Genomic DNA, 27,149 nt, shown 5'->3' on the forward strand with positions numbered 1-27,149 from the left:
CTTTCTCTAGGAAAATCCCAGGGAATAGGGTAGTGGTTGTGAAGGTCCAGAGCCTTGCCTTGAAACCACAGAGGGCAGGTACTTGGTGGAAAACTCCAGTGCGTGATTCACCCTCCTCCTGAGCCCTCGTCACTGAGGCCAACTCCCCTCCTAAGGTTGTCAGTTTCCACCGTGGGGTTGGTGGCTCCCATCCTACTCCTCTGGTGAGAGAAGGCTGCCCCCTGACCTGTACATCCTCATTTCTTCCCTCAGAAGTTGCTGGTGCTGGAGGGGCACGGTGAGAAAGGGGAAGGCGGGAGGGACGAAAGAAAGGAGGGAGATGAGATCGGGTATGAGTCTCTGAGCTGGTCTGGAGGGACTGTCTTGGGACAGCACCCACTAGGAGGGCTGGGGGGGGGCAGCCCACAGCAGGAGAGAGATGGGGGTGGGGGGCTGGGGACAGAGGACTTGGCTTCCTGAAGTCAGATGTTGTAATCCTGGTGCACAAACTTTTGGCTTCAGTCCCTCCTGTTGCTTGTGGTATTTCTCTGTCCCTTCACTTCCCAATACACTGGTGTGTGTGAGCGTGCGCGCGCGCACACACACACACACACACACACACACACACACACACACGCAGAGCTGCTTTCTGTCTGGGAGTCCCAGGACAACAACTTGGACGGGATTCTGAGCTGGGAGGAAAAGGGAAGGAGAAGAGGTGGACAGTTTCCCTCTCAGGTCCCGTCTTTCTGGGTATTCTTGCAAGCCGCTTCCCCGGGACTGTCCTGGGGACCCAAGGCATGGAGCTGAGCTGACCACGGGAGCGGAGATCAGGACTGAGGTGAGCAGGAAGTGGAGGACTGGATGTGCCTTCGCAGTGCCTGAGAGGTGCCTCAGAGGGGCTGGAGGGCTGAGTCCCAGGTGGCAAATCTTTGCAGAAGTGTGTGCGTCTGTGGTACAAAAACCTGGGACCGGAGGAAAGTCTGATGCTTGGGACTCAGGACAAGGGGCATCACCCCAGCTTCCCCAAACCATGCTTAGGGACCATCCTGGGAAAGTACAGAGATCGGGGGCTGGCCCCAGACAAGCAGGGAAAGAGGGGTGGTCACCTGACTGACAGGGAGGGGAAGCAGACAGTGCCCAGTGATGTGGGAAGGGAGAGCAGACAGGAGAAAGCTTGGGCATTCCTGAGGGCCCATGACCTGCAATTAGCCACGCAGATGAGGGGTTTCTGCCCTCCCCCACAGGTGGGGCAGGGCAAGCAGGGAGCCAACTGTCTCCCAGAAGGAGGAAGCAGCCTCAGCTCAGGGTGCCGGGGAGGCATGAGCATGCTTGTGCCAGGGAAGGGCAACGAGGGAGCCACTGGGAGGTGCAGGCGGCCACCAGCTGAAGTGAGCAGCCCACAGGGTGTGAAGGACTAGACGGAGTCAGGTTTTGGTGCCATGCACACAGGTATGTGTGTGCAAAGGGACGTGACGGGAACGGCACCAGTGTGTGTACGGAAAAAGGAACTGGTATGTGGGTGTGGGCTGCAGCAGGGGCTGGGGCATCCCATTCGCCCCCGTAGCCGGGGCTGGCCCGGGAGGGTGTTGGGCTGCACTGGGATCCTGGCGGCACACGGGGGGGCGGCATTTCCCCACCTGTCTGCTCCTCCGCTAGCCCTGGGCCAGGCCTCCGTCTTCATGCCCAGCTCCTGAACACGGTTAATTCCGGACTTGATAGGCCTCTTGAAGATTTCCTCGATGGGCAGACTGAGCCCAGTGTGGGTGTAGGTGTCTTTGCTTCTGGAGGGCATGGATGTGCGGTGAGCTCCAATCTGTGCCCTGTGCCCTGCTCCAGCTTAGCGGGGGTGGGAAAGTGGTGCGAGCGGCTGGAGAGCTGACCGAGACAGGTGGACCCTTGGGAAGGGGGGGATCTCTGGAAGGCATCTCAACTGTGGATGACACCGTTGTTTATTCCTAGCACACGGGGTTGGGGAGGGTAGAAGGGTACCGTGGGGACGGGGTGAGGGAGGCGGAAAGGTGGGGCGTGCCATCCTCTTGGCTTCTTAAAAGTCACCCCAGAAGGAGAGCTCTGTACGGCTTGTTTTTGTGTCTGACATCCTCCTGGACACTTCTTCCCTGAGTCTAACTTGAATCGCACTTGCTGCACTGTCAGCCTGTTTCCCCTTGGCTTTGCCGTGGCTCTAGGCCAGCTTTCCTTCTCGCATGCTCTTGCTTTCATTCTGCCATTCCGGTTTTTCATTCTAACACACAAATTATGATCTTCCCAGTAACCTTTAAACATTAAAAAAAAAATGTCATTATCAGCTCATCAATGTATGTTCTCTTGTCTCCCTTCCCCCATCCCAATACAACCCAAACCCTGTGCCCGAGCGGGGATCTCAGATTTGCTTCCTCATCCTGCACTCGCCTCTGGTTTTCCCTCCGTTTACTCCTTTGCCCCAGCAGGTCTCCCCTCCTTCAACTTTCCAGGACAGCTGGGCCCTGGAACAGCCGCTTTTGGTCTGCGAAGTAAGACTTGTCCCTTGACCACCCCCTTGGTGACCTGTGTGCTCGGGCTCACCCTGAGCTGAGCTACACTATAGCTCTTGGTACTTGGTACTTGGTCAGGCAAAGGCAAAAATCTCTCCTTGTCTTTCATGGATCTTATTTTTACCCCCCACCCTCCCAATGCCCTTGTTGAACAGGGATCATTCTCTCTTCCAGGGAGACTTAAAGCCCAGAGAGGAGGTGTGATTTGCCTAAGGTCACATAGCAAGTTAGAGACTCAGCTCCACCACTTAGTGTATTGGTAAGTTTATTCAAATCATTCAAAAATAGTTTTCCTGAACACCTGGTGGGTGTCAAGTCCTGTTCCTTAGCCTCTCTGAGCTTCAATTCCTCATTTATAAAATGGAGTTAACAGTAATACCTACGTCAAAGATTTTAATGAAGATGAAATTTAGTAACGTACACAAAGAAGTGTATGTTTTTGGCACAACGTTAATTTTGTTAATATTATTATTGGCTAGGTCTGGACTAGAACTTGGGTTTCATGTCTGGTGCTTTTCCATTAACATTTTTGAATTCATTCATTTATTCCTCCACTCATCCATTCATTTGTTTGATAATGAATTGGGGGCCATTGGTCAGGGTGCCCTAACCCCAGTTATGTAACAACATCTACAGCTCATTCGGGTACCCGCCAACTTTTCCCCCTGGGGCCAGACTGCACTGTTTTTCCAACCTGACACTCTGGCTCTCAAAGCACCCCCCCCTCCCCACCTGAGGTCTGACAGTCTCCTCTGAACCTGGGAACTTTCTTCCCCTCCTCCCTCTCCTCCTCCTCCCCCCTTCCTTCTTCCTCCCTTCCCTCCTCCCTGACACCAGAGGCCCAAGACCTGATTTCCACTGGGTGCTTCTCCTCATCTCCTGTCCTGGGCTGCGATTGCAGTGGAACCCTCTGAGTCCCCATACCAGAATTTCCCCCTGCCAGGCTTTCCCATTCCTGGGATAACCTGTACCCTCGAAGTCACCTTCAAAAATTTCCATAACCTCAAATGGCTCCTGCCACGCCTTTCTAACTGACTTGGGCTTGGGCTGTTGCCTGGGTTAAAAGGACCAACAAATAAACACAGACACTTCTTTTAGTAAAAAGAATCCCTTGTGTTTGTCTAGAGCCTTGGAGAAGCATGGAGCACTTGGTAGCTTCTGGTCACTTTGATTCCCCCAGCGCCCCTGGAGGTGAGGGGCAGTGGGTGGGCGCTTCCCTCTGGAGCCCGGGCACCTCCTCCTGGCAGCTCACTGGGAGCCAAGGTGGAGGTGGCCTCAGGGCAGCTGTGTGTAGGGGAGGGAGGGGAAGGCAAACACGGATTCCAGGACAACACCGCAGTGCTGCAATTTATCTCCCGGGGGTTGACAAACGGATGATGACAGGCACAGAGTAAAGCTGAGAACGACCACGTCATTTTTCTGGCAGTTCAGGGAGCTTTGGGCTCTTTAGGGGAGCAGGGACTGAGGAAGAGCAGTGACCCGCTGTCATGGGCAGCCACTTCTGGGTCTCCCACGAGGGGACCACCTTGACCTGGAGATGACCACTACCCAAGTGAGTCTCGCCCTGGGATCTACCACCAGGACCCCTTGCGTGTTCTCAGGACAGAGGTATGCCAGAGAGAAAAGGAGCCAGGTTTCCCTCGAAGGCCGTAGGTACTTGGTTCTGGTGCTGATTCTGGGTCTCACCTGGCCTTGCTCAGAGGCCCCACCTTCTCCTTCCCTCCCAATCAGACACCCAGGGCTAGCTGGCTCCCATGTTTACCCTGAGCCGATCAATGACCTGGCACGGGAGTGAGCACACAACCGCTAGGGGAAGACCATGCAGTCACCTAAGCCACACCTGCCCTTTGACCTCCTATCACCCCTGGCAGGCTTCGATCCCTTCTGGGCTGGAGGCCGGAGGCTGGGCTGGCGCCACTCAATGGACCCTGTGGAGCTGGGCAGATGGGCCCAGCGCGCATGGTGGCTGGCTGTAAAGCTCAAAAGGGACTCGGAATAAAAGACCCCGAGCCCTTTCCTCCCAGTCCACTCCTGCGTGGTCTTCATCTCTCAAGGCCTGGGTTTTTCCATCTGCAAAATGGACAAACTAATATTTGGTCTCTGAGTTATGAGAGCAAAGTGTAACTTCAGGTGTAAAAGTCCTTGAGAGTTCGGGAAGAAAATCAACAGTCCGACAATATTAAACAATATTGCAACCATATGAGATATTACAGCAATGTTATACAGATGACAAAAGACGAGGATGGAGAAAGCAGGGGTGGTGGGGCACGCACTGGGGTTGCACGGCTCACCCCTTGTCCTCCCACCAGGCGCCTGTCTCCCCATCCTGCCCACTCCCGGCTCGGCGGCCCCCCCATCTACCCCGTGGCTATGGACAGAAAAATGGAAGTCCCCGAGGACGGGCCTCCTGTGGTCTCCTGGCTCCCTGAGGAGGGAGAGAAGCTGGACCAGGAAGGCGAGGACCAGGTGAAGGATCGGGGCCAATGGACCAACAAGATGGAGTTTGTGCTGTCAGTGGCCGGGGAGATCATTGGGCTGGGCAATGTCTGGAGGTTTCCCTATCTCTGCTACAAAAATGGAGGTGGTGAGTTCACTTTGAGGTAGGCGTGGTGGGGAGAGCCGTGCCTTGACTGCCAGGCAGGGCCCACCTGGGCGCCTCCTGCCTGGCGATGTGGTAAACCAGAAGGAGGCTGGAATGCAGTTTGGAGGGTTTGGGTCTGAGTTCTAGTTCCGCCTCAGGGTCTTCCTCTGTGAAATAGGGATGGTGCCTCCCAGGGCTCCAGTGAAGTTTAATCGAGGTAATGGGCAGGACCAAGGAATCTGAGTGTTTAGTAAGATACACTACTAATAATGCTTCATTATTCTGGACAGTGTCAGTGGCTGATAGGATTCGTTCATTCGACCTGTGTTACTGTGGACCTATCCTGGGCCAGGCAGTGTTCTAGACACAAAACAGAACATATTCCTAGTGCAAGGTGGCAGATGACAGACAAACAAGTAAAATGCGTGGTATGTTGAATGGCGAGTTGTGGAATGGTGAGAAGCAAAGCAGGGAAGGGGTGGGGGAAGGCTGGGTCATCGGCGGGGAGGGGGGGGGTTGAAAATGTGGAGCAAGGTGAGCTGCAAAGCTTTAGCTGAGGAGGTCACATTTGAGGAAAGACTTGAAGGAGGTAAAGGAGTGAATCGTATGGACAGTTCTCAGGTGAAGAACATTCCAAACAGAGCAAACAGCGAGTGCAAAGGTCCTGAGGTGAAAGTGCATCTGGCATGTTTGAAGAGGAGGGCAGAGACAGATGGGGGCAAGAGTAGGGGAAGGGATCAGAGAGGTAACAGGGCCCACATCTTGTAGCCTCTGCTCTGAGTGAGATGGGAACTGTAGAAGAATTTGATCAGAGAGGTGATATTACCTTGTTTATGATTTTTTTAATTGAAGGAACATTAATTTTATTATTTTTCAGCACTGGTAGTAAAAATGAGTAGGGGCATGGTGGGAAGGGGCCAGCTTAATCTTTTTACGTGTACAGTTAAATGGTTTTAGCCTATTCACAGAATTGTGCAACCATCACCACAATTGATTTTAGAACATTTTCATCATTCCAGAAAGAAGCCCCGAAGCCATAAGCAGTCACTGTATTCCGTGTCCCTGCCAACCCTTGGTGACAACTAATCTACTTTCTGTGGCTATAGATTTACCTACTTGGAATTTTCATACAAATGAAAGAATTCATTTATATGAATTTATTTGTGACTGGAGAGATTCTTTTTTTTTTAAGTTTTTAATTTTTATTTATTTTGAAAGAGAGATCGAGAGTGAGTGGGGGAAGGGGCAGAGAGAGAGGGAGACAGAGAATCCCAAGCAGGAACTGTGCTACCAGCACAGAGCCTGATTCAGGGCTCAAACGCATGAACTGTGAGATCATGACCTGAGCCAAAATCAAGAGTTGGACACTTAGCCGACTGAGCCACCCAGGCGCCCCTGTGACTGGACAGATTCATCTTTCCCTTTTGAAAATATCTTTATTCTTCTTGTGCAAATCGCATATGTATATTGTGAAATTAGAAACATTCCAGAAAGGTAAAAAGAAGAAACATTCCTATTTAAAGATAATCGTTGTTTAGAAAATCCTTCTAAACACGATTCGTATTTAATTTGACAATTATTTACTGAGTATCTACTATGTAACTTGTTCTGTGTTTCAAAACTTACAGTTATTATTACAAGCTGCTTGAACTAATGGCTCCAAAGAAATAGCGTTGGGGTTTCCTGGCAGGTCAGGGCTATGGAGCCAGGCCTGGGAGTGGGGGATGAATCCTGGCCAGAGATCAGGGGAAGCAAGAAGAACTTGTTTCTTTTCTTTTCTTTTTTTTAATGTTTATTTTTGAGAGAGAAAAAGAGAGAGGGAGCGCGCCAGAGAAAGAGAGAGAGAGCATGAGCAGGGGCGGGGCAGGGAGAGAGTGGGCCAGAGGATCTAAAGCTAGCTCTGCCGCGACAGCAGAGAACCGGATGTGGGGCTTGAACTCACGAACTGAACCGTCCTAGGCCAGTTTCACGGACACACAGGGCGTTAATGCTCCAGCTAAAGAGGACTTAGGCTGAGCGCTCATCTCATAGAGCACGTGGAGGCTCAGAATGTTTAGCGATTTGCCCAAGACCGTAGAACCGGCTGGTAGCTGGTAGCCTGCTTCGCAGGCTCCCTCATCCTCTCCCTGCCGTCTGAAAAGGAGACAGGTTTTCAGGTTCCAGGGCCCACGCTGCCTTGTCCCACCTGGTGGCTGCACTGTGGCTGTGGCCTCTGTACTGTGGGGCGGCCTGGAGAGACAAGCACCTGTGCCAGTGTGCAGTGATGCTGGGCTGAGCCTGGGTCATCTGCGAAGAGGCAGAACCAGACTGCATTTCCTGGCCAGGGTCTGTGTTCATTTCTGTCCCTTGTGTCCTCACTTGAGCTCTGCCCCAACCTAAGTACCTGGAGGAGGCACACTGCCCACCCCCCTGCCGGCCCCGGCGTGTTTCCCTCACCTTTAACAAGAGACGCTGAGCCAGATCAAGGGTCCCAATCTGAGGTCACTGGTGTGTGGGGGTTTAGGAAAGTAGTAACACATGTTTCCTCATTGCAGACAACTTGATAATGGATCTGTGTGGGGGATATGACTTCACGGACCAACTCAAATGTCAACTCGTTGCTTTAGGCTTTTACAATTGTACTAACTCATTGCGATAATAGGGTTTATCTCAAACTGACCATAATTCTCAGTCAGCAGTTAAGTATAGTTTTTACTGATAAATGAATCAATTATTATTGCTTAATAAATAATTATTATTAGTTAATAAATAGTTTTGTAGAGAAAAATCTTTCCAAAGGGATAAAAAACAATGTTATTGGTATAATAATGTCTTTGGTCACAAGAAAGCAGGAAGGCACTAAACTAGATCATCTTCAAAAAATGGTTCACTTGGAGAGAGAATTTTATGAATTCTGAGTTTCCAGATGACAATGGAAACTCAGTGGTTCAGGAGTGTGTGCTTGGCAGAGGTAATAAGGCCTACCTTAGAGCAGAGGGAGGGAGATTATAAACACGTCTCAAGTTACCCTGTCTTCACAGATCCCTGTGGGGCATCTTCAGGCCTCTGGTGCCCAGAGTCTGGGCAGATGCCAAGAGAAATGTGGGCCAGGGCAATCTCCCCAGGTGAGGATTCTCAGAAGTTCATTAGAGGGGAGTGTGTTTGCAGTGATAGTGCATTGGAAACCCAGGGAGAAAGCCAAGGATGGAGGAACCATCCAGGCGATCCAGGACCAACCTCCTCACACTGCTGCCCATGGCCCAGGCCCTCACTGCCCTTCTGGGGTGGACTCAGGCTGACAGTGGCCCATCTCCAGGCCTCCTGAGCTCTCCCCAGTTTCCGTGGGGCTGAAGTCTACATGCCTAGGGTAGAGCTGAGACTGTCTCCTTCAGTAGAGAGAAGGGCCTCCACACAAGCCAGCAGAAGGGGTCCATGGGTCACAGGCCGCCACAGACCAGACTTTGGGAAAGTGCCCTCTGGGAGAGCCCCCAGCCCAAACACTTTTGAACGCTGCCCCTCAGCCACCTAAGCCACATAAACTGGAGTCAGTGATGGTACTGGCACTGGGTTGAGGAATGTTCTAGCAGTACTCAGGATGTACCGGCAAACCTGGGGTTAAAAAGGACATCAGGACTCGCAGAGTTACTGGCTGTTATGGTTCTGTAGGGCCCAGAAGACTCACAAATCCTTCTGTCTCACTCTCACATATCGCTACTGGCAGTGCAGATTGGTATGAGAGTCTGGGAAGGCGATTTGGAAATGCACGTCAAAGACCTTAAAAAAATGTTCAAACCCCAAAGGTGGAAATCCACCCAAATGTCCCTCAATGGACAAATAGACAAACATGTGGTATATACACAAGAGGGAATACTGTTCAGCCTTAAAATGGCATGGATAAACCTTGAGGGCATAAGCACTGTATGATCCCTCTTTATGAGGTGTCTAGAATAGCAATTCACAGAGAAAAAGTAGAATCGTGGTTACCAGGGGCTGGGGAGAGGCAGAGAACAAGGAGTTCCTATTTAACGGCTACAGAATTTCAGATTGGGTTGGGTAAGAAGGTTCTGGAAATTGATGGTGGTGATGGTTGGATAATAATGTGAATGTACTTAATGCCACGAAACTGTACACTTAAAAATGGTTAAAAAGTAAAATTCATGTTATATATATTTTACCACAAAAAAAGCCAAAAAAAAAAATATGCATACCCTCTGACCTACAAATTTGTCTACTGGAAACTTATACTGAGGAGCAAATTAGGCAAGTGCACAAGGCTGTGGACAACGGATCACAGCAGAGTTTCCAATAAAACAACCAAAAATGCCAGTGGGAGTACTGATGGAAAAAACTAGGGTAGATGCATAAGGCAGAATACTATATAGCCATTAAAATTATGACATATGTATTTATTGATATAATAGGTTCTTGATGTGTTTTTAAATGGTTATCAAGTAATTATAGTAGGTTCTCACTTTTGCAAAAAAGGAAGTATGTATGTGTTTGTGTGTGTGTGTGTGTACAAAAAACTGAAAAGGTGTACAATGTTTTTTCCCTTTGCACTTTCTATTTTGTCTACAAAGTAAAGTGAATTACTTGAGAGGTCTTATGATGCAGTGGTTAAAAGCTCAGGCTCGGGGTGCCTGGGTGGCTCAGTCGGTTGAGTGTCTGACTCTCGATTTCAGCTCAGGCCATGATCCCAGGGTTGTGGGATTGAGCTTCTCATTGGGCTCCATGCTGATTGTGGAGCCTGCTTGAAATTCTCTCTCTCTCTCTCTCTCTCTCTCTCTGCTCCTCTCCCCTGCTCATACTTGAGCTCCCCCACCCTCTTCCCCTCTCCACTGTTCACACTTGAGCTCTTTCTCTCTCTCTTTCTCTTAAAAAAAAAAAAAAGAGCACAGACTCAGGATCAGACCAGCTGGGTTTGTGTCTCAGTTTCTTCATCTGTGTCTTAGTTTTCCCATCTGTAAAATGGGGATAACAATAGTACCTACCCCACAGGAGGTGGCTTTGTCAAGGATTTTGATGCTGGTGAGGCATTTACAAGAATGCCTTACAAAGACACCTGGGTGCCTCAGTTGGTTGGGCATCCAACGTCGGCTCAGGTCATGATCTCATGGATTGTGAGTTCACGCTGACAGCTCAGAGCCTGGAGGCTGCTTTGGATTCTGTGTCTCCCTTCCTCTCTGCCGCTCCTCTGCTCACATTCTGTCTCTTTTTCTCTCTCTCTCAAAAATAAATAAACATTAAAAAATTTAAAAAAAACAATGCCTTATATACAGTAAGCAGCAAATAGGTGCTAAGTGTTATTATTGTACAGTAAACAATATTCCATTTACCCATGGATACACTTCTGAGGTGAGGTCACTATCTTAGTGACTGAAGTGGGCACTGATGGCTTAGGGTTGTCTTCAAATTCCATAATTTATCAGATGCTTTTTAGGCCTGGCCTCCTGTGGGGGCCTGTAGGTCAGTGCTTTATCACATGGCTACTGAAACCCCAGTGCCCGGAACCTGCCTGAGCAGAGGAAGGGCCTTGTCTGCTAAGACCCCAGTTCAAACCAGAGCCTGGTGGAGGGGAAAAAAAACCTCTGAAAATTATTAGAGGGAAAATAATTTTTCCAAGGTGTTTTTGTTTGTTTTTCTCTAACATGTAACAAACTTGATAATTTAATAAGCATATCAAATTATACAGAACACATGTTTTTGTTCCAAAAATAATAAACTGACTGAGTTTGTGAAGCACACTGAGAAAATAAATAGTGCGTCTGTTAGGATTTCCACCTAAATTTTTACTCATTTTTCTTCAAAGGTCTTTCCTATCCTGAGTGGGGCTCAGACTGGAAAATTTCTGCCTGTCCCTGCCGGCAGATGGGAGGAAGCCGACTTGGGCCCCTGGGAGGGTGAGGAGGGTGACGAGCACTGGGGCATAGGTCTCCGAGGACTGAGGGCTCAGCTCCTGCCTCCTTCTTCCACAGGAGCCTTCTTCATCCCCTACTTCATCTTCTTCTTTACCTGTGGCATCCCAGTGTTCTTCTTGGAGGTGGCATTGGGCCAGTACACCAGCCAAGGGAGCGTGACAGCCTGGAGGAAGATCTGCCCCCTTCTCCAGGGTGAGTGTTCCCTTTTTCCCTCCTACCAGGGCCCCCAAGGGCCTCTATCCCTCCGTCACCCCATTCCCCTTCCTTCGGGGCCATCGCTTCCTAGTCATCTCCTCTCATCCCGTGCTAAGTGCTGTGGATGACCCAGGAAGTGTCGCCAGACTTTGTGGGGCCCAAAGCTTATAGATGCTGGGGAAGAAGGCATTCCTCAAGAAAGACAGCACAAAACTGCAAGTGAAACTTCAGATGAGGAGCCTTGGAAGGGGTCCTTGCAAGTGAGGAATCCTGAGCTTCATCTTCCTTGGCTTCCTGGAAAGCTGTTCCTGGGTATATGGCGTGGTCCCAGAGTACATAACAATAGTCATGATGATGATGATGATGATGTCGTCTAACATCTGCTCAGCCCTGCTATGTGTTAGGGTTCATGTAAGCACTTTACATGCATTTCCTCATTGAATCCTCCAGTAATAACTCTCTTAGTTATTTGTATATGAGAAAATGAAGTCATTCGCTAAGGATTTGAACCCAGGCCTCCCTGAGCTGAAAATTCATGCTATTTCTTGTGTTCGGGATTATGTTAGGGACAGTTCCTGTTCCCTCTATGGAGTTGCTGGCACTAGTGTGAGCAGTTTGGAGTGTCCTTCCCTGACCCCATCTTTAATTGATTGGACCAGTCCCCTGGGGGCCAGTGGGAAACCCAATCCTGGTCTCCGAGAGGTTTCTTGCATATTTGAAATGAGGAGAGGACTCTTTCCCTCATGTCAGTCCCTAAGGGAGCCCAGGGACTAGGCTATCTGGGGTTGCTGCCCAGCTTGGTAGGCTGGACAGGGGTGGGCATGGTAGAGAAACACTGGTTCCTGAGCAGGCCGGATCCCTGACCACTGACTGGGGGTTTGGTTGGGGTACAAGGCTGGTCTGGTACTGATCCCTCTTGGGGCATCCATGGGGCCCCTGTAGCAGCAGCAGTGAGTGGCTGGGGCAGGGGGAAGCTTGGCCCACATGCATTTCTTCTCATGAGTTCTGGCTGCTCCAGGAGTGCTGTGGCCTCAGCCGGAGCACAGAGTTTCTCAGTGCTCTGCTCCAGACCCCAGAGCAGCCTACTGTCCCAGCCAGTTGGGCTCTATCCCAAGGTCCAAGCGAGCCCCTGGGTGTCCAAAACAGGGGCCGGCCTCTCTGGCACGCATGTACTAACTCTCCAAGGGAGTCACCACAGACAGGGGGTGCAGACTAAGCATTGGATGGGGGTTGTGGGGAGCGATTGCTGCTCTTTCTGTCTTTTCCAAGCTGAAGAGACTCCAAGGCCTGGGGTCTCAGGGAAAGGCTCACTCAAGGTGTGTGCACCTATGTTGGTGGGAGGGTCCAGGCTGCTTACTGCCTGCCCGCCACCTGCCTAACTGCGCCCAGCCCCAGTTCACCTCCCAGGGAGCCTGGGCACACCCTGTGCTCGCCCACCCTCCCTCTTCAATTTGCACACAGGCACAAGCTTCCTCCTCTCAGAGAAGGGGCACCTCCCCTCCCCAGCCTGGCACCCTGCCTCCTCCAGGGTCAGGTCGGTGTTTACGGGGCGGGCCGGTGGGAGCACAGTGCGTTCCGGCGGGTGAGTGGCGGCACAGTGGCCGCTTGTTTGGGTGTGTGGGCGTCTGTGTGCGCGCTCTGAATATCCCTGCCACCGGCTCCCCCTGGGGACCCTCCTCACCATCAGCAGCCCCAGCCACCGCCCCTCCCGAGGACCAAGTTGCCCTGGCCACGCCCACTTTAGGGCTCCCGTCCCCCAATGCCTGGATGCTCTGCAGGGACCCAGATGCAGGAAAACACGGATGGCCTCTGGTCGAGTTTGCCAGGCCAGCGGGAATAGACAATCGGGGTGGGCTCACCTGGCCAAGGGGTGGTTTTGTTGACAGTCAGCATTGATTCTCCGACCTGCCCTGGGGCTGAGCTGGCCTTCCTTAAGTCGTTCTTGAGCCCGGGGCGAGGACTCAGGACTCAGGACAAACAGGCCTGTGATCCGTCCTCTGCCCAGCTTTCACACCTCGGGACTAAGAGCCTCCCTGGCAACGTGCTACTTTTAAAATTACTGTGGCAAAGATCCCACGTTTGCAGGAGCAGACGGGCTGGGTGGGGGTGACTGTGCCTGCCCTTTGGTACCTCCCCCCCTGATAGGGAGCCACAGCCAGCCTCCAGGCTGCTCCTGGGTGTGAGAACGCCTCTGCCAACACTCTGGCCCCGCGCTCTGCAGCGAGATGTGGCGTGTGGAGACTGACTCACGCTCCAGAGTTCTTGACAGTCAGCGACCACTTCTCCTTTCTTTTTTCCTTGCTGGTTTCTTTTGGTTTTTGCACTTATCTTGAGGCTGATTCTTACCAACGCTTCCCAATTACTTTGTTCTTCCAGTCCCTTTTCATTTTACAAGTAATGCATGATTGTCACAGAAAAACTAGAAAATGCAGATGGACAAAAGGTAAAAAACAAACAAACTTTAAAACATGAGCCGAAATCCTATCACCTAGATAGACAACCACCGTTAACTTTTGGATGACAATCCTTCCAGACTTTATCTCATTAGAAAAAAAAAAAAAGTATACATTTAAATATATACTGCAAAAGTGGAAGAATGCCTGAGATGGTATTCTGTAACCTGCTTTTCTTACTTAGAAAAATATGCTGTGGGCATCTGGGTGTCCCAGGAGGTTGAGCATCTGACTTCGGCTCAGGTCATGATCTCATGGTTCGTGAGTTCGAGCCCCGCGTGGGGCTGTGCTGACAGCTCAGAGCCTGGAGCCTGCTTCAGATTCTGTGTCTCTCTCTGCCCCTTCCCTTCTCGTGCTCTGTCTTTCTCTCAAAAATAAATTAAAAAACATTAAAAAATAAAAATAAATTTAAAAAGAAAAATATGCTGTAAATGGCTTCTGAGGCCAACAAGCAAACCACGGGTGTTCTGTTCGTTTAGTACCCAATGTCCTTCTAGCCACAGCTGGCAGCTTCTATGTGACTTTGTTGGGCTAACATTGATCTCTTGGATTCTGTTTGTTGCTCTCCATGCCTGCCCTACTCCCGAAGGCATTGGTCTGGCGTCAGTGGTCATTGAGTCCTACCTGAACATCTACTACATCATCATCCTCGCCTGGGCTCTCTTCTACCTGTTCAGCTCCTTTACCTCTGAGCTGCCCTGGACAACCTGTACCAATACCTGGAACACAGGTATCCATCATTTCAGCCCCCGGGAGGGGGCCTCTCCTTAGGGGCTGGGCCTGTGGTGGCTGGTGATGGCGAACAATGACAGAGCACATGGTATAACTTGCCTCAAAGCCAAGCTCTGTGGCCTCTGGTGCAGTTTTGTGGGAGCCTAGACTAGGTTCCCACTAGGAGAACCAAAAATCCAACAAGACTGTGAATGTTTTATATAACTGCAGGGGGTTATCCTCACTCCCTCTGTGCCAGGTGCTAGAGATCCAAGGGTGAGCACTGGCAACATGGCCCCAGCCCTCCTTGAATGTGTGGTCTAGTGATAGAGACAAGTTAATAAAACAATCACATATTGCAATGGGTGAAAGAAACATTGCAGAAACTATACAGCAGTGGGAGGGAAAGAGCTAGCTGAGGCCTGAAGGATGAGAAGGACCCAAAATGTGAACAGCATAAGCCATGTGGGGGGAAGAGCAAGCCCAAGGACTCAGTCCATTCATCTGCTGAGTGGAGAGAGGGTGAGCAAGTTATAGGGGCAGAGGGGATCCGAGGTCTGTGTCAGAGGTTGGTGGGTGGGGTGGCCAGAGAAACAGCCAGATTCACTGGAACAAGAGCAGTGTGAGGCACATGAGGAGGGAGGCACATGGTCTCATGAACCACCTGAGTGGCTAACTCCTGGGAAATGGGGGCTCCAGGGGAAGCTCTTGGGACTGGGAATTATGGGGACTGCTGGGCTGTAAGGTCAGAAGGTTGGAGGGACTAAGATGTGAGGGTATCTCTCCCCATCTCGTCCCCAGCTGATGCACAGCCCCCCGCCCCACCCCTTGTTCCCAACAGAGCATTGCATGGACTTTATGAACCGTTCGGGAGCCCGCACAGTGACCTCGTCTGAGAACTTCACTTCACCTGTCATGGAATTCTGGGAGTAGGTGCTGGGCTTGGATGCCATGTGCTAAGGGGCCCCAAGCAGGAAATTTGGATGTCTGAGGTCTGGGACTTGGAGTACAAGTTCAAGCCTTTCTGTGCATGCTCTTCAGCACTTACCCACCTCCCACCCCCACCTGGCACATCACTGAGCCATGAGGGAACACTCACATCAACCCACACGTGTCCACAGGTGCACGGCAAATAGTCTGTCCCAGCTAAGGAGAGCTGGTTGTGCACATCGCTCCCCAGCTTTGTGTTCAGTGATGTCATGTTGGTGGCTTGAAACTGGGCAAGGAGGAAGCATTTGTACTGCAAAAACTGGCAAACACTATACTCACACCTCCACCCTTCCCCTGACTACACCCTTACATCTGCCCATGCCCACGTGTCCACCTTCGTTCTGACACAAGTGTACCTGTACCCTCACCCTTACCTAAAACCCACACTTATTTACCAACACTCACATGTGTCTACCTACACCCTCACACATTTACGACCCCATGTCACCCAAACCTCACACATGTCCACCAACGCTTACGCACACACATTTCCACTACTCCCTACACCCTTTAGGTACTAAAACACATTCAGCCCCTCTGTTTGATACCCATGTAGTTGTGCATCAACCTGAATATCTACTCTCCATCTACTTATCCATTTATTATTTACCACCCTCACTCTCTCTCTCTCTCTCTCTCTCTCTCTATCTCTATCTCTCTGTACAACAGAGAAAGCTGGATGGTTAGAAAGACAAAGATACCTATGGGATTACGTGATTTGGTCTTCTAACGGCCAGGGGCATACAGACTACAGGTGGGAACATGGCATGGCCATAGGGGAGGTGCAGGGGGATGGGGTGGGGAAGCCTGGAACCTGAGATGTGTGGGGTCAGCTCTAAGAATCAAGAGACTTGAAGACAAAGGCTATTTGTGCCCCTATAGCCTTTCACCTGGTTATTCATTTTTTCCATCCTCAGGAGACGTGTTTTGGGCATCACCTCAGGCATCCATGACCTGGGGGCCCTGCGTTGGGAGCTGGCCCTGTGCCTCCTGCTCGCCTGGGTCATCTGCTACTTCTGCATCTGGAAAGGGGTCAAGTCCACTGGCAAGGTGAGGTGTTCTGGCTCCTGGTAAGCTCTCTGCAGCCCCCAGAATCCATGGAGACACTCACAGAGTCCCTCTGGAGAACTGAAAGAGTAGTTTAGGGGAGAGGCATGGTGAGAGCAGGGGAAAATGGTAGGAAGAGTTTAGCTCAGCACAAGGAAGGACTTTCTCTTTCAATATTACTTTAAAAGACCTGTTTACATAAGAAACATGCAGAGCAAAATGAGAAGCATAAAAGTCCCCCTAATCACTGTTGGAGCCAGCATGGTGGCAGTTTGGATCTACTAATCCCTGTTAATGTTTTGCTGTATTGCCTTCTAGTTTCCTTTTGAAGTATGCTTGTGTATATCTGTATCTATTATGTGTGTATATTACACAATTAGGATCATACACTTTTACGACTTGCTGTTTGCACCTAACAACACAACAAGACAATGTTTGGTAAGAACTAGCACACAGAACTATCTTTGAGGTGGTGAGTTTCCAATAATCACGGGGGTTTAAGCCAAGAATGGACAAGAGTGGCTTATTGTATGTGTTGAGAGAGTTCAGACTTGAACACTTATTTTCAACCCAGGGAATCTGAGGTGGATGCCTCATGCTTTTTAAAGCCAGGAGTAGACGGGATGCTGACTTCTCTGATTAGCCTGTTCTTGGGGGGCAGCCTTGCCTTTCCGCGGATTGTTGTAATTATAATAAAACTAGAAATAGTGATAATAACACAGATATTGCCATCCCCGTGGGTTAAGGAGCTAAACTTGGTCAGGGGCCGAGTAGACCCATCTGAGTGTCTCCATGTCCCAGAGCTCAGGCCACTGCTGCTTGCCCAACCCTAAGCCTGGAAAAGTGCAGTCTAAGTTTTGCCACAGGTCATTGTGGCGATCTGCTCCCCCTCCCTCACCACGTCCCACACTCACCAGGGGCATAGGGAGACCAGCTAGGGTGAGGGATTAAGGGAGAACAGATTCTGGATTCTATTTTTTTTCTACATTTATTTATTTTTGAGACAAACAGAGAGAGTGAGTGGGGGAGGGACAGGGGTGGGTGATGGACAGAGGTTCGCGCCCGATGTGGGGCGCGAATTCACGAACTGGGAGATCGTGACCTGAGCTGAAGTCAGATGCTCAACCGACTGAGCCACCCAGGCACCCCTGAATTCTAAAATAGTCTTCGAAATGTTATGGCTGGAAGCTTGTACCCCTCCCTGTCTTTGTTCCCTCTTTACCCTGCTGATGTATATCTCACAGTCTGCCTGCCAGGGCACCTAAGACCCACTGGAATGTGTAAAGGAAGACAGGTGCTCACACACTCTCAGCATCTCTAAGAAGGTGTCGGACCCTGAGCTAGGTGTGACTCATGCTGCCTGAGGAGGGGTGACAGGAGGACTACCGCAGACTCCCTGGTACCTCCTGGCAGCTGTGTCCCCAACAGCAGTGACCTGGCCCCGCTTCCCCTCCAGGTTGTTTATTTCACAGCCACATTTCCCTACCTGATGCTGATCATCCTACTGATCCGAGGCATCACCCTTCCGGGAGCCTATGAGGGTGTCATCTATTACCTGAAGCCAGATTTGCTTCGCCTCAAGGACCCCCAGGTAGGGGTTGTGCTGGGGACTCTTTCCCAGATGCCTCTCACCCCAAACCAGAGCTGTACTTTTGAAAATCTGTAGTTGCTTTTCTCTTGGTTTAAAGGCAATATATTCCCTCCTGCAAAAAAATTAAAAAGGGGCGCCTGGGTGGCTCAGTCGGTTGAGCGTCTGACTTCAGCTCAGGTCATGATCTCGCAGTGAGTTTGAGCCCCGCAGCAGGCTTTGTGCTGACAGCTCGGAGCCTGGAGCCTGCTTGGGATTCTGTGTCTCCCTCTCTCTCTGCCCCTCCCCCACTCATGCTCTGTCTCTCTCTCTGTCAAAAATAAATAAACATTTAAAAAAAAGATTAAAGGCAATATATCCCCACTGGAGAAAAATTAGATAAAGGTGTCTTGTAATCCTACCACTCAGGTATCATCTCTATGAGCATTTTAGTATATTTCCTTCCAACTCTTTTTCTAGTTGGTGTTGTGTATCTTTGTTTTAATGTATTTGAGATATTTATATACAGAGAGATGCATCTTTTTTCATTTAAATTCCATTGTAAGCATTTTTCATGCTATCACATTCATTTGTAGAAGTCATTTTAAATCCTTGCATAATATGTCCTCCATCCATCATCCATTCGGTCACTCATTCACCCAAAATGTACTGAGGACTCTTTCAGTGCCAGGTGGCGCTCTGACCATGGAGTGGGGCAGTGGGCAAAGCAGACAAGGCCCCGTGTCCTCTGAACGCTCACCCCTGGGGTGGGGGTCCTCACTTTCTCAATCTCTGATTCTTGGACATTTAAGGTCATGTAGTTTTTTATGATCGTATATACAGCTGCATTGGACACCCCATATTTAAATCTCTTGCCACCTCTCTGATTATTTCCTGATGGCAGTCAGCCCTGGAATCACTAAGTCAAAGAGCATGTGCCTTTAAGGTTCTTGAAATGTACTGGCTTTAGAGAAATGTGGACTTTTTCCCCCAGTATTGGAGGGTACCCTTTTTTCTGCAGGGCCCATGAGAGATTCGATAATAATTTAACCTTTGGTAATTTGATAGATCAAAATAGTATCATTTTGTTGTCTTAATTTTTTTTTTTATTTTTTACTGCTGTGAGGCTGGACATTTTCCCACAGATTTGCTGGCCATTTGTATTTCCTCCTCTAGGACTTGTCTGAGCGCATTCTTTGCACCCCCTCCCCGTGGAGTCCTGGTGGTGTTTTTCTTTATATTTTAATGAAGTGGCCTGTGGCACTTGTTGAATGAGCAGGTGCTCTCAGTTCTGCCCTGCAGGTAGGCTTTGCCTTCTCTGGGCACTGCCACTCCACCTGAGAAATTCAAGTACTTGGTGCCTACGAAGTGCCCCCAGAGGCAAATTTACTTAAAAAAAATTTTTTTTAATGTTTATTTATTTTTGAGAGAGAGACAGAGAGTTGGGGAGGGGCAGAGAGAGAAGGAGACACAGAATCTAAAGCAGGCTCTAAGCTATCAGCACAGAGCCAGATGTGGGCCTCGAACTCAGGAACCATGAGATTATGACCTGAGCTGAAGTTGGATGCTCAACCGACTGAGCCACCCAGGTGCCTCTCCCCCAAAAGAGGCAAATTTAAACCTGGCCTGCCAGTGAAGAGATTGTGAGCAGAGAGTGGGGAATAAGCGACTCTGAGGGCACACCCAGGAGGGCGCGCTGGGGCTGAGGGGTGACGGGCGGGCACCCTCCCACTCCCTCTGCCACTTTCTTGGGGTCTCACGTAGGTGTGGATGGACGCGGGCACCCAGATCTTCTTCTCCTTCGCCATCTGCCAGGGGTGCCTGACAGCCCTGGGCAGCTACAACAAGTACCACAACAACTGCTACAGGTAGGGCTGGGCGGCCGGGACACTGCGGGACCCCAGGGCGCCAGACCTGCCTGCAGTGAGGTCGGGGAATCAGCTTCATCTTGCAGACTCAGTGTCTTCCTTCCCTCCTCTTCTTTCTTCCTCACGTTCTTCTCTCACCTTCCACCACATGACCGTGGTCTTTCGCCCATTCTCTCTTCCATTTCTCTCCTCTCGCATATTTTGCCTTCCTGTTCCCTCCCCTCTCCCCGCTTGCTGTCTTTGGATCTCCCCTCCCTTGATGGATTTCTTCCTCATTTTCCTTCCTGGTTCCTCTGCATTGGCCCCGCCCCGCAGGGACTGCATCGCCCTCTGCTTCCTCAACAGCGCCACCAGCTTCGCGGCCGGGTTCGTGGTCTTCTCCATCCTGGGCTTCATGGCCCAGGAGCAGGGGATGCCCATCTCCGAAGTGGCCGAGTCTGGTAGGTACCACTTTGCTGTCTGGGCCCTGAGGGGAAGGTGGGTCAGGGAACACAGATCCCTCCTACAGGGTCCCAGGCAGGAGTCCCAGCAGCTGGCTTATGAGAACCTTTCAGCATCTGGGGGCAGAGCTTGGGCCTTCTCATGGGAGGGAGGGAGGTGGAGGAGGGCACTGAGGGCGGGTAGCCCCACGGTTGTGTGCAGGGATGGATAAATGGATAAACCAATGCACAGCCAACTCCCCAGAACCAGAGAGCAGAGTAAGGGGTGAAACTACCCTGATCTATTGAACCACTCCCCTTGAACCACACAGTGCCTTGGGAGAAGGCTCTTCGCCAGGGCAGTGAGAGCCAGGAGCTCTCCTGACTGTGCTGTGTGCCTGCAGGTCCTGGTCTAGCCTTCATCGCGTTCCCCAAGGCGGTGACTATGATGCCCTTATCCCAGCTGTGGTCCTGCCTTTTCTTCATCATGCTCATCTTCCTAGGGCTGGACAGCCAGGTTCGTCACCCCACCCCAACCCTCCCTGCCCTGGTGACCCTCTTGCCAGCTTCTGAGGTTCTGGGCTTTCCCTTCCCCCCCCCCCCAACTCCTTTTCCCCTGACCTACATTCCAAGCCCCACTCCACTTTCCAGGGTTTGTCCTTGCAGTTGGTTGGGTGACCCTTGGCCTCAAGACCTTCTTCTGTGAGGGGGGCCACCTGCTTTCTCCCCCCACAGCCCCGCCCCCATCTTGGGGACGGAACATATCTCCCCCTCCAACCCTCACTGCTGGGACCCTCGGTCGTAGAGATACGGCCGAGGGCAGGGCTGGCCACCCTGTTTCTGCCCCTGTGCCCCTTCCTGCGCTCCTGTGCATCAGCACGGGTGAGTGGGGTGCAAGGCGGCCAGGGCAAGGCCACGCCAGGCAAGGCCCAAGGGCAGGCGGTGCCTCTCACCCTGGCTTCCCTCCTGCCTGCAGTTTGTCTGTGTGGAGTGCCTGGTGACAGCCTCTGTGGACATGTTCCCCGGTCAGCTCCGGAAGAGCGGGAGGCGAGAACTTCTCATTCTCACCATTGCCATCGTGTGCTACCTGCTAGGGCTCTTCCTGGTCACGGAGGTGAGCAGAGGGGGGTGGCCTGCAGGCGGGGCTCCAGGCTGAGGGAGCCGTGGGGTGCACTGGTGACCCTTCTCAGAGCCCACCTTCCTCACAGCAAGGTTGTGGGGACCACGAGGCAGAATCTACCTGTGTTAGTTAGCTGTCTTTCCGTGTCGGGTGATAGACACCAAATGCAAGCTAGCTTAAGCAGAAAAGGGAGCCTCGGGGGAGCCAAGAAACTGCAAAGTCTAGGGATATTTGGTTTCAGGCATGGTTGGATCCAGCTGAGCTGGTCTAATGACATTGTCAGGAATGCCCTTCTTAGCCAGATTCCCCTCCTCATATTAAAGAAGGTGGGTGCAGCTTCAGGCTTACCTTCTGCCACCCACCCAACCCCACAGGAAAGAGAGGGACCTTTTCCTAAGAACACGGTAAATGTCTGGCCCTGGCTGTCCTTCGGGCCTGGAGAGGGGAGCGGAGCACTCTCAGAGTGAGGTGGGGCCAACTTCTAGGAGATACGATCCCGGGCAGACAGTTCCCAGTGTCCCTGTAGCTGTCAGGTTGTTGTCCCGATGTTAAATGCAGGGCCTGCCTTGCCTGGCCAAACCGCCTTCAGATGCAAGGAACAATTTCCCATGGGCCGAGCAGGATGTGTGCCCAGATGGGTGTGCGCCCTGTCCCTGAGGAGCGGGTTCCCTCCCCCATTGGCCAAGGCCCAGCTCTCCCTGTCTCTCTGCAGGGCGGGATGTATATCTTCCAGCTGTTTGATTATTACGCTTCCAGTGGCATATGCCTGCTCTTCTTGGCAGTGTTTGAAGTGATCTGCATCAGCTGGGTGTATGGTAAGTGGAGGGGGGAGGCGGGGAGAGCCTACCCCTAAGGTTGTGAGAGGCCGGGTGTGCCAGCCCTCTGGTTTCTATAGGTCTTGGTGTTGCTGCCCTGGTTCTTTTCTCTGGGAACTTTGTCCGCCTCTGGGAACCCAGGCATTTCTCATTGTGGCAGACAGAGCTGCGGTAAGGACAAAACTGATTTCCTGCGCTAGTGAGAGGAATCAGAAACAACAGTGTGCCGTTTTCTTGATGCGGAAACTGCTGGAGGCACTTCATCAGTGGGAGTCCTAGTCAGAAGAGATCTTCAGGGCCACGTAGTCTGAGCCTCCACACATTTCCACACTCCCTTTCTAGGTTACCACCCAGACCTTGCTTGAATACTTCCAGGAACAGAAAACTCGTTCCCACGTTTTTGAGGTAGCTTTTTTTGTTGTGGCTGTTATGCATTTCTTTCTTAAACTAAAGTGAGTTCTGCCTTCCATTGACTGCCCTCAACCTCCCTGACCCCCCTCAGTGCTGGGGCAACTGGCCAGTGGTGCTGAGTGCTGTGACATCCATGCCATTGTTGTGCCTGATGACAATAGAGGAGAAATCTTTATGCATGGAGTCCGTGCACTGCTGAATGCCAAGCAACGTGATGATTGTATCATACATTCTCTCTCAACCCACACAACAGCCTGTGCAGGGGAGGTGAGGCTCAGAGAGGTAGGTTTCTTGCCTGAGCTCACACAGAGAGTAAGTGGGGGAGGCATCATCATACCCAAACCATCTGACTCCACTGCACCAGGTTGGGGGGGGAACACATTGCTAGTGTAACAAGGCTCAGGGCAGAGAGGGTAGGTGGGTGCCGTGTAGTGGGCATAGGTAGGAAAGCCACGAGAAGGTTTTTATTTTGCTACCCCGGGCCTTCTTTTTTGGTGTCCTTTCCTTTCCTGGGACAGGTCACCTGTCTTCTCACCTCAAGCATCTGATGTCTTTCTGATTTTCCCCTACTGCTCCTCAGAACTTGTTCTCAAAGAAGATCTGATAAACTCAATCACAGAAAGGTATAAGTAGCTGAGAAACCTTAGTATGTTACCCCTTCCTAGTAACATCTGGTTTTTAACTGCGGGAAAAATTTAGAAGCCAAAGGAATGACTCCCTAATGGTGGCATTTCATGCCCATCAGTGATCAGCGGAAAGTTCCTTTTTTTTTTTTTTTTTTTTCTGAGGAAGGGCTAGGGGGCCCTCCAACTGTCTTTCCCGATCAGCGGCCCTTTTCTTCTTGGGAGACTGGCTGGATTTGGATTTGGATCTGGAGCAAACGTGGAAACAGAAGGACAGTAAACAAATCCAGTCAGTGTTTCCACAAACACAAAGCAAGCCTCTTAGCAAGATTTTCTAAGAACACAGAGTGGCTCCTCCAGAGTGTCGAATCTAGACTGTTGTTCCATTCCCAGAGGCTTTCTGGCCCTATGTGAGTTCAGCATGCTATGCTTGGAACAGTGGGAACTTTGCTGTTTTGACTTGAAACTGAAGTCATGTCTGAGGCATATATAAGTGAGCGTTTGCACAGTCATTGTGCCCATTTTAGGCTCTCACCCACCTCTGTGGTTAGTAGGGTCTTCATTCCTAGACAAGGGGCCAAAGGATTTAACTGGGAGGTTAGGTGACTCTCTCAAGGGCACCTGGCTTTTTGGTGGCAGCCCCTTCTTCCTCCTCGCTCCCTGCTTTGTGGTTGGGGTGCCAGGGACCCATTTCATTCATGTGCCTGGATCCGGTTTCCCCTCATAGGGTAGGGGGAAGAGTGCAAAGCCAGGTGAGTCCTTCCCAGATACTGTGAGTTCTTCCCTTCCTCCTGTTCTCACACTCCCCTCCCACCTGGGCAGGGGCAGATCGGTTCTATGACAACGTTGAAGACATGATTGGCTACCGGCCATGGCCCTTGGTGAAGATCTCCTGGCTCTTTCTGACCCCTGGACTTTGCCTGGTATGTGCCCACCCAGCTACCCCTATATCTCCTCCTACATCCAGAAGACTCGGGGACAAGGAACAGGATGCCCGGGTTCTGGGGCTCTTTTCCTGCCTGTCCAGTTACCTTGGGAGGCCGGTCCATTTCCACTTCTGGGTTGGTTCTCCTGCCCTTCCTTCCTGGGACCATGTCATCTCTCTGCTTTACCATCATTACCCTCCAGTTTCTGCTCCCTTCCTTTCTCATAGCGCCTCCATCCAGCCGCCAGACTTCCCAGTTATGGTCTCTTTCTGTCTGCCTGCTCAGGGTTCCTCCTCCCTCCCCCCTCCCCCACCGCCGCACCTCCTGTCTCAGCCCTCCATGGAGTGATGCCTTGGCCCACAGCTTGTAATGGCTTTTACTATTCTACCTCATTGAAGCACCTCAGTGTATTTATTTATCTATCTGTGTATTCTTTTAAGTTGATTTATTTGAGAGAGAGAGAGAGAGAGTGAAAGAGAGAGGAACCAAGCAGGCTCCTCACTCCACGCTGAGCCCAATGCTCGATCTTATGACTGAGATCGTGACCTGAACTAAAATCAAGAGTTGGATGCTTAACCACCTGAGACACCCAGGCGCCCCCACTTCAGTGTAATTTACTTGTCCTCTGTCACTGGATATTTAAGCAGCTAAAGAGAGGATTTCAAGGGCTCTCTGTCTAATCTGCATCCACCTCTCCCTCTTTCCAGGCCACCTTCCTCTTCTCCTTGAGCAAGTACACACCTCTCAAATACAACAACATCTATGTGTACCCTCCTTGGGGCTACTCCATCGGCTGGTTCTTGGCTCTGTCCTCCATGGTCTGCGTCCCTCTGTTCATCATCATCACCCTTCTGAAGACCCAGGGTTCCTTCAAGAAGGTAGGGGTCAGGGGAAGTGATATATTAAAGGGGGTTGCTGAGTGAGGTTGCAGGCAGGGCACGATGGGCGGGGCCCAGCTCTGAGTGTGGGACAGCTTTTTGGTCTGTGAAATCTCAAAGAGAAGGGCCTTTGAAGACCAGTCCAATGGCTTCATTTCCAGAAACACTCAAAAGACCTAGAGTCCTAGACCTTCAGAATCTGACCTCCAGCCGATCATGTGGGCAGGTTGACCATGGGTACACTGTCAAATGCTTATGGAGGAAACTGAGTCACAATAAGAACTTCAAGGTGCCCAGACAGAGATTTATAGGGCACAAATTCCTTGCTCCCAGGAAATTAATAACCAGCTATCATGGTTCATTCCTGGTTTCTTTTCTTAATTCTGCCTGGGGAGGCATGGGCAAAAGCTCCCTGTTTAGAGTTTAAGACATGCCTTCCCAAAAGGGGATAGCGCATGCTCCACAAAGACATTACACTTGCAGAAATCTATCTGGCCTACAAGTAACGGAAAACCCGACCTGCAACAAGCAATAGGCTTATTTTCTTTTTACATCAAGAGACCAGAGATGGGTGCTGCTGGTGTTTGGTTCAGCTGCTGAAAAGAAGTTGTTAGGGCCAAACTCTTCCTCTATTTCTGCACCTCCATCCTGAGCACGTCTTTTTATCATCATGCTTACCACTTCATGGTCACAAGAAGGTTGTCATCATTCCAGTCATCACATCTGCATTCAAGGCAAGAAGGAGGGGAAGAAGATGGCACCAATAACAGTAATAATAGTAGTACTGCTCCTCATAAAAAATAATAGGCACTTATTGACCAACTGACCCTGTGCCAGGCACTATACTATGAGCTGTGTACTATTATTATCTTTGTTTTACAGATAAGGCACAGAGGGGTTAAATGGGTTGCCTAAAAAGTTGCATATGTAGTAACATAGCTGGGACTAGAACCCAGCCCATTCATGCTCTTAATCGCCACGGGATTGATCGTCTCTTCTCTCTTCTCAAAATATTTATTCATGTATTTACTCATATCGTGCTGGCTGCCCCCAGTGTGCCTGGCTCTGTACCAGGCCCTGGGGATACAACCAGGATGAAACAGCTTTGCCTTTCTCACCGGTAGCACCCACTCGTTCCTTCTTCTCTCCACAGCGCCTGCAACAGCTCACCACCCCCGACCCCAGCCTCCCGCAGCCCAAGCAACACCTGTGTCTGGACCGTGGTACCAGCCAGGACTGTGGGCCTTCCCCAACAAAGGAAGGACTAATCACTGGGGAGAAGGAGACCCACTTGTAGGATGTGGCCAGCAGCCAAGTGGCCACTGAGCCAGGAACCTCTGTCAGGGCCACTACAGCAAACAGCCTTTGCCTCTGTCCCTTACCACAGTCCTGCTGAGCACCTCTGTGATGTTCATGGGTGCCCCCGGCCAGAGGCCACGCTGCTCTCTCCTCAGCGAGGGCAGCTCCTTCTGGTGGGCTAGAGGTGGTCCCACTGCACCACGCCATACTGTTGGAACACACCTTCTTATTTATAAAGGAGGGTGGTCTTTTTTGAGTCCACCATCTGATTCTAACATATTACACTGTGTGGAACTCCCACTGTAGGGATGTTCCTGTATCTGGGATGTTACAGCTTACTATATTTGTGCATTGGGAGGGTAGCACTGATGGGAATATGTATCATGCTTTGGCTTGGAGAGCCCAATGGAACACACCATGTTGGAAATGACAACGAACACACTATTGGATTCTGACATTCCATTAGAGGGGTGCTTCATTAGGCTTAGTGTTCTGGAGTCAGTCCATGGGGAAGGAACTTGAGAAACAGCCAAGAGGCAAGCCTTCACAAGCCATCATTGTCTTAAGGTGTCCCTAGCTGCAGCCCTAGTTCCACATGCCTCCTGCAATGTTGTCCTCAACTCATGGAGCATTGGAATGGAAAGAACTTAGAGATGATCCCTAGACTGTACAAATGCATGGTGAGGGTGGCTGTACTTTCCTATGCCTGCAACAGACATTGCTGACTGAGTCTTTCCCACCTCACAGTCCTTTCAAATACAGTGCTCCAGGTGCTCCAGTTGCCACTGTGCTTTTTTTGTCCAACCTCCTGACTTCATGGATGAGGAAACCGAGGA

At 50.9% G+C, this 27,149-nt stretch overlaps 1 protein-coding gene across 1 annotated transcript; it reads left to right on the forward strand.

Annotated features, from left to right (window-relative positions):
* Positions 1-623: 623 nt before the first annotated feature.
* SLC6A12 (solute carrier family 6 member 12) lies at positions 624-27,149 on the forward strand. Its single transcript, XM_042945485.1, has 16 exons — positions 624-820; positions 2,688-2,772; positions 4,823-5,097; positions 11,049-11,183; positions 14,229-14,369; positions 15,192-15,279; positions 16,258-16,390; positions 17,844-17,978; positions 19,719-19,822; positions 20,138-20,262; positions 20,646-20,758; positions 21,218-21,355; positions 22,074-22,176; positions 24,033-24,133; positions 24,844-25,014; positions 26,168-27,149. Exons 3-16 carry the CDS (start codon positions 4,884-4,886, stop codon positions 26,309-26,311), a joined length of 1,845 nt encoding a protein of 614 aa, XP_042801419.1. The 5' UTR covers positions 624-820; positions 2,688-2,772; positions 4,823-4,883; the 3' UTR covers positions 26,312-27,149.

The sequence above is a fragment of the Panthera leo genome, chromosome B4 (assembly GCF_018350215.1).
Source record: "Panthera leo isolate Ple1 chromosome B4, P.leo_Ple1_pat1.1, whole genome shotgun sequence".
In the NCBI taxonomy this organism is placed as follows: Eukaryota; Metazoa; Chordata; class Mammalia; order Carnivora; family Felidae; genus Panthera; species Panthera leo.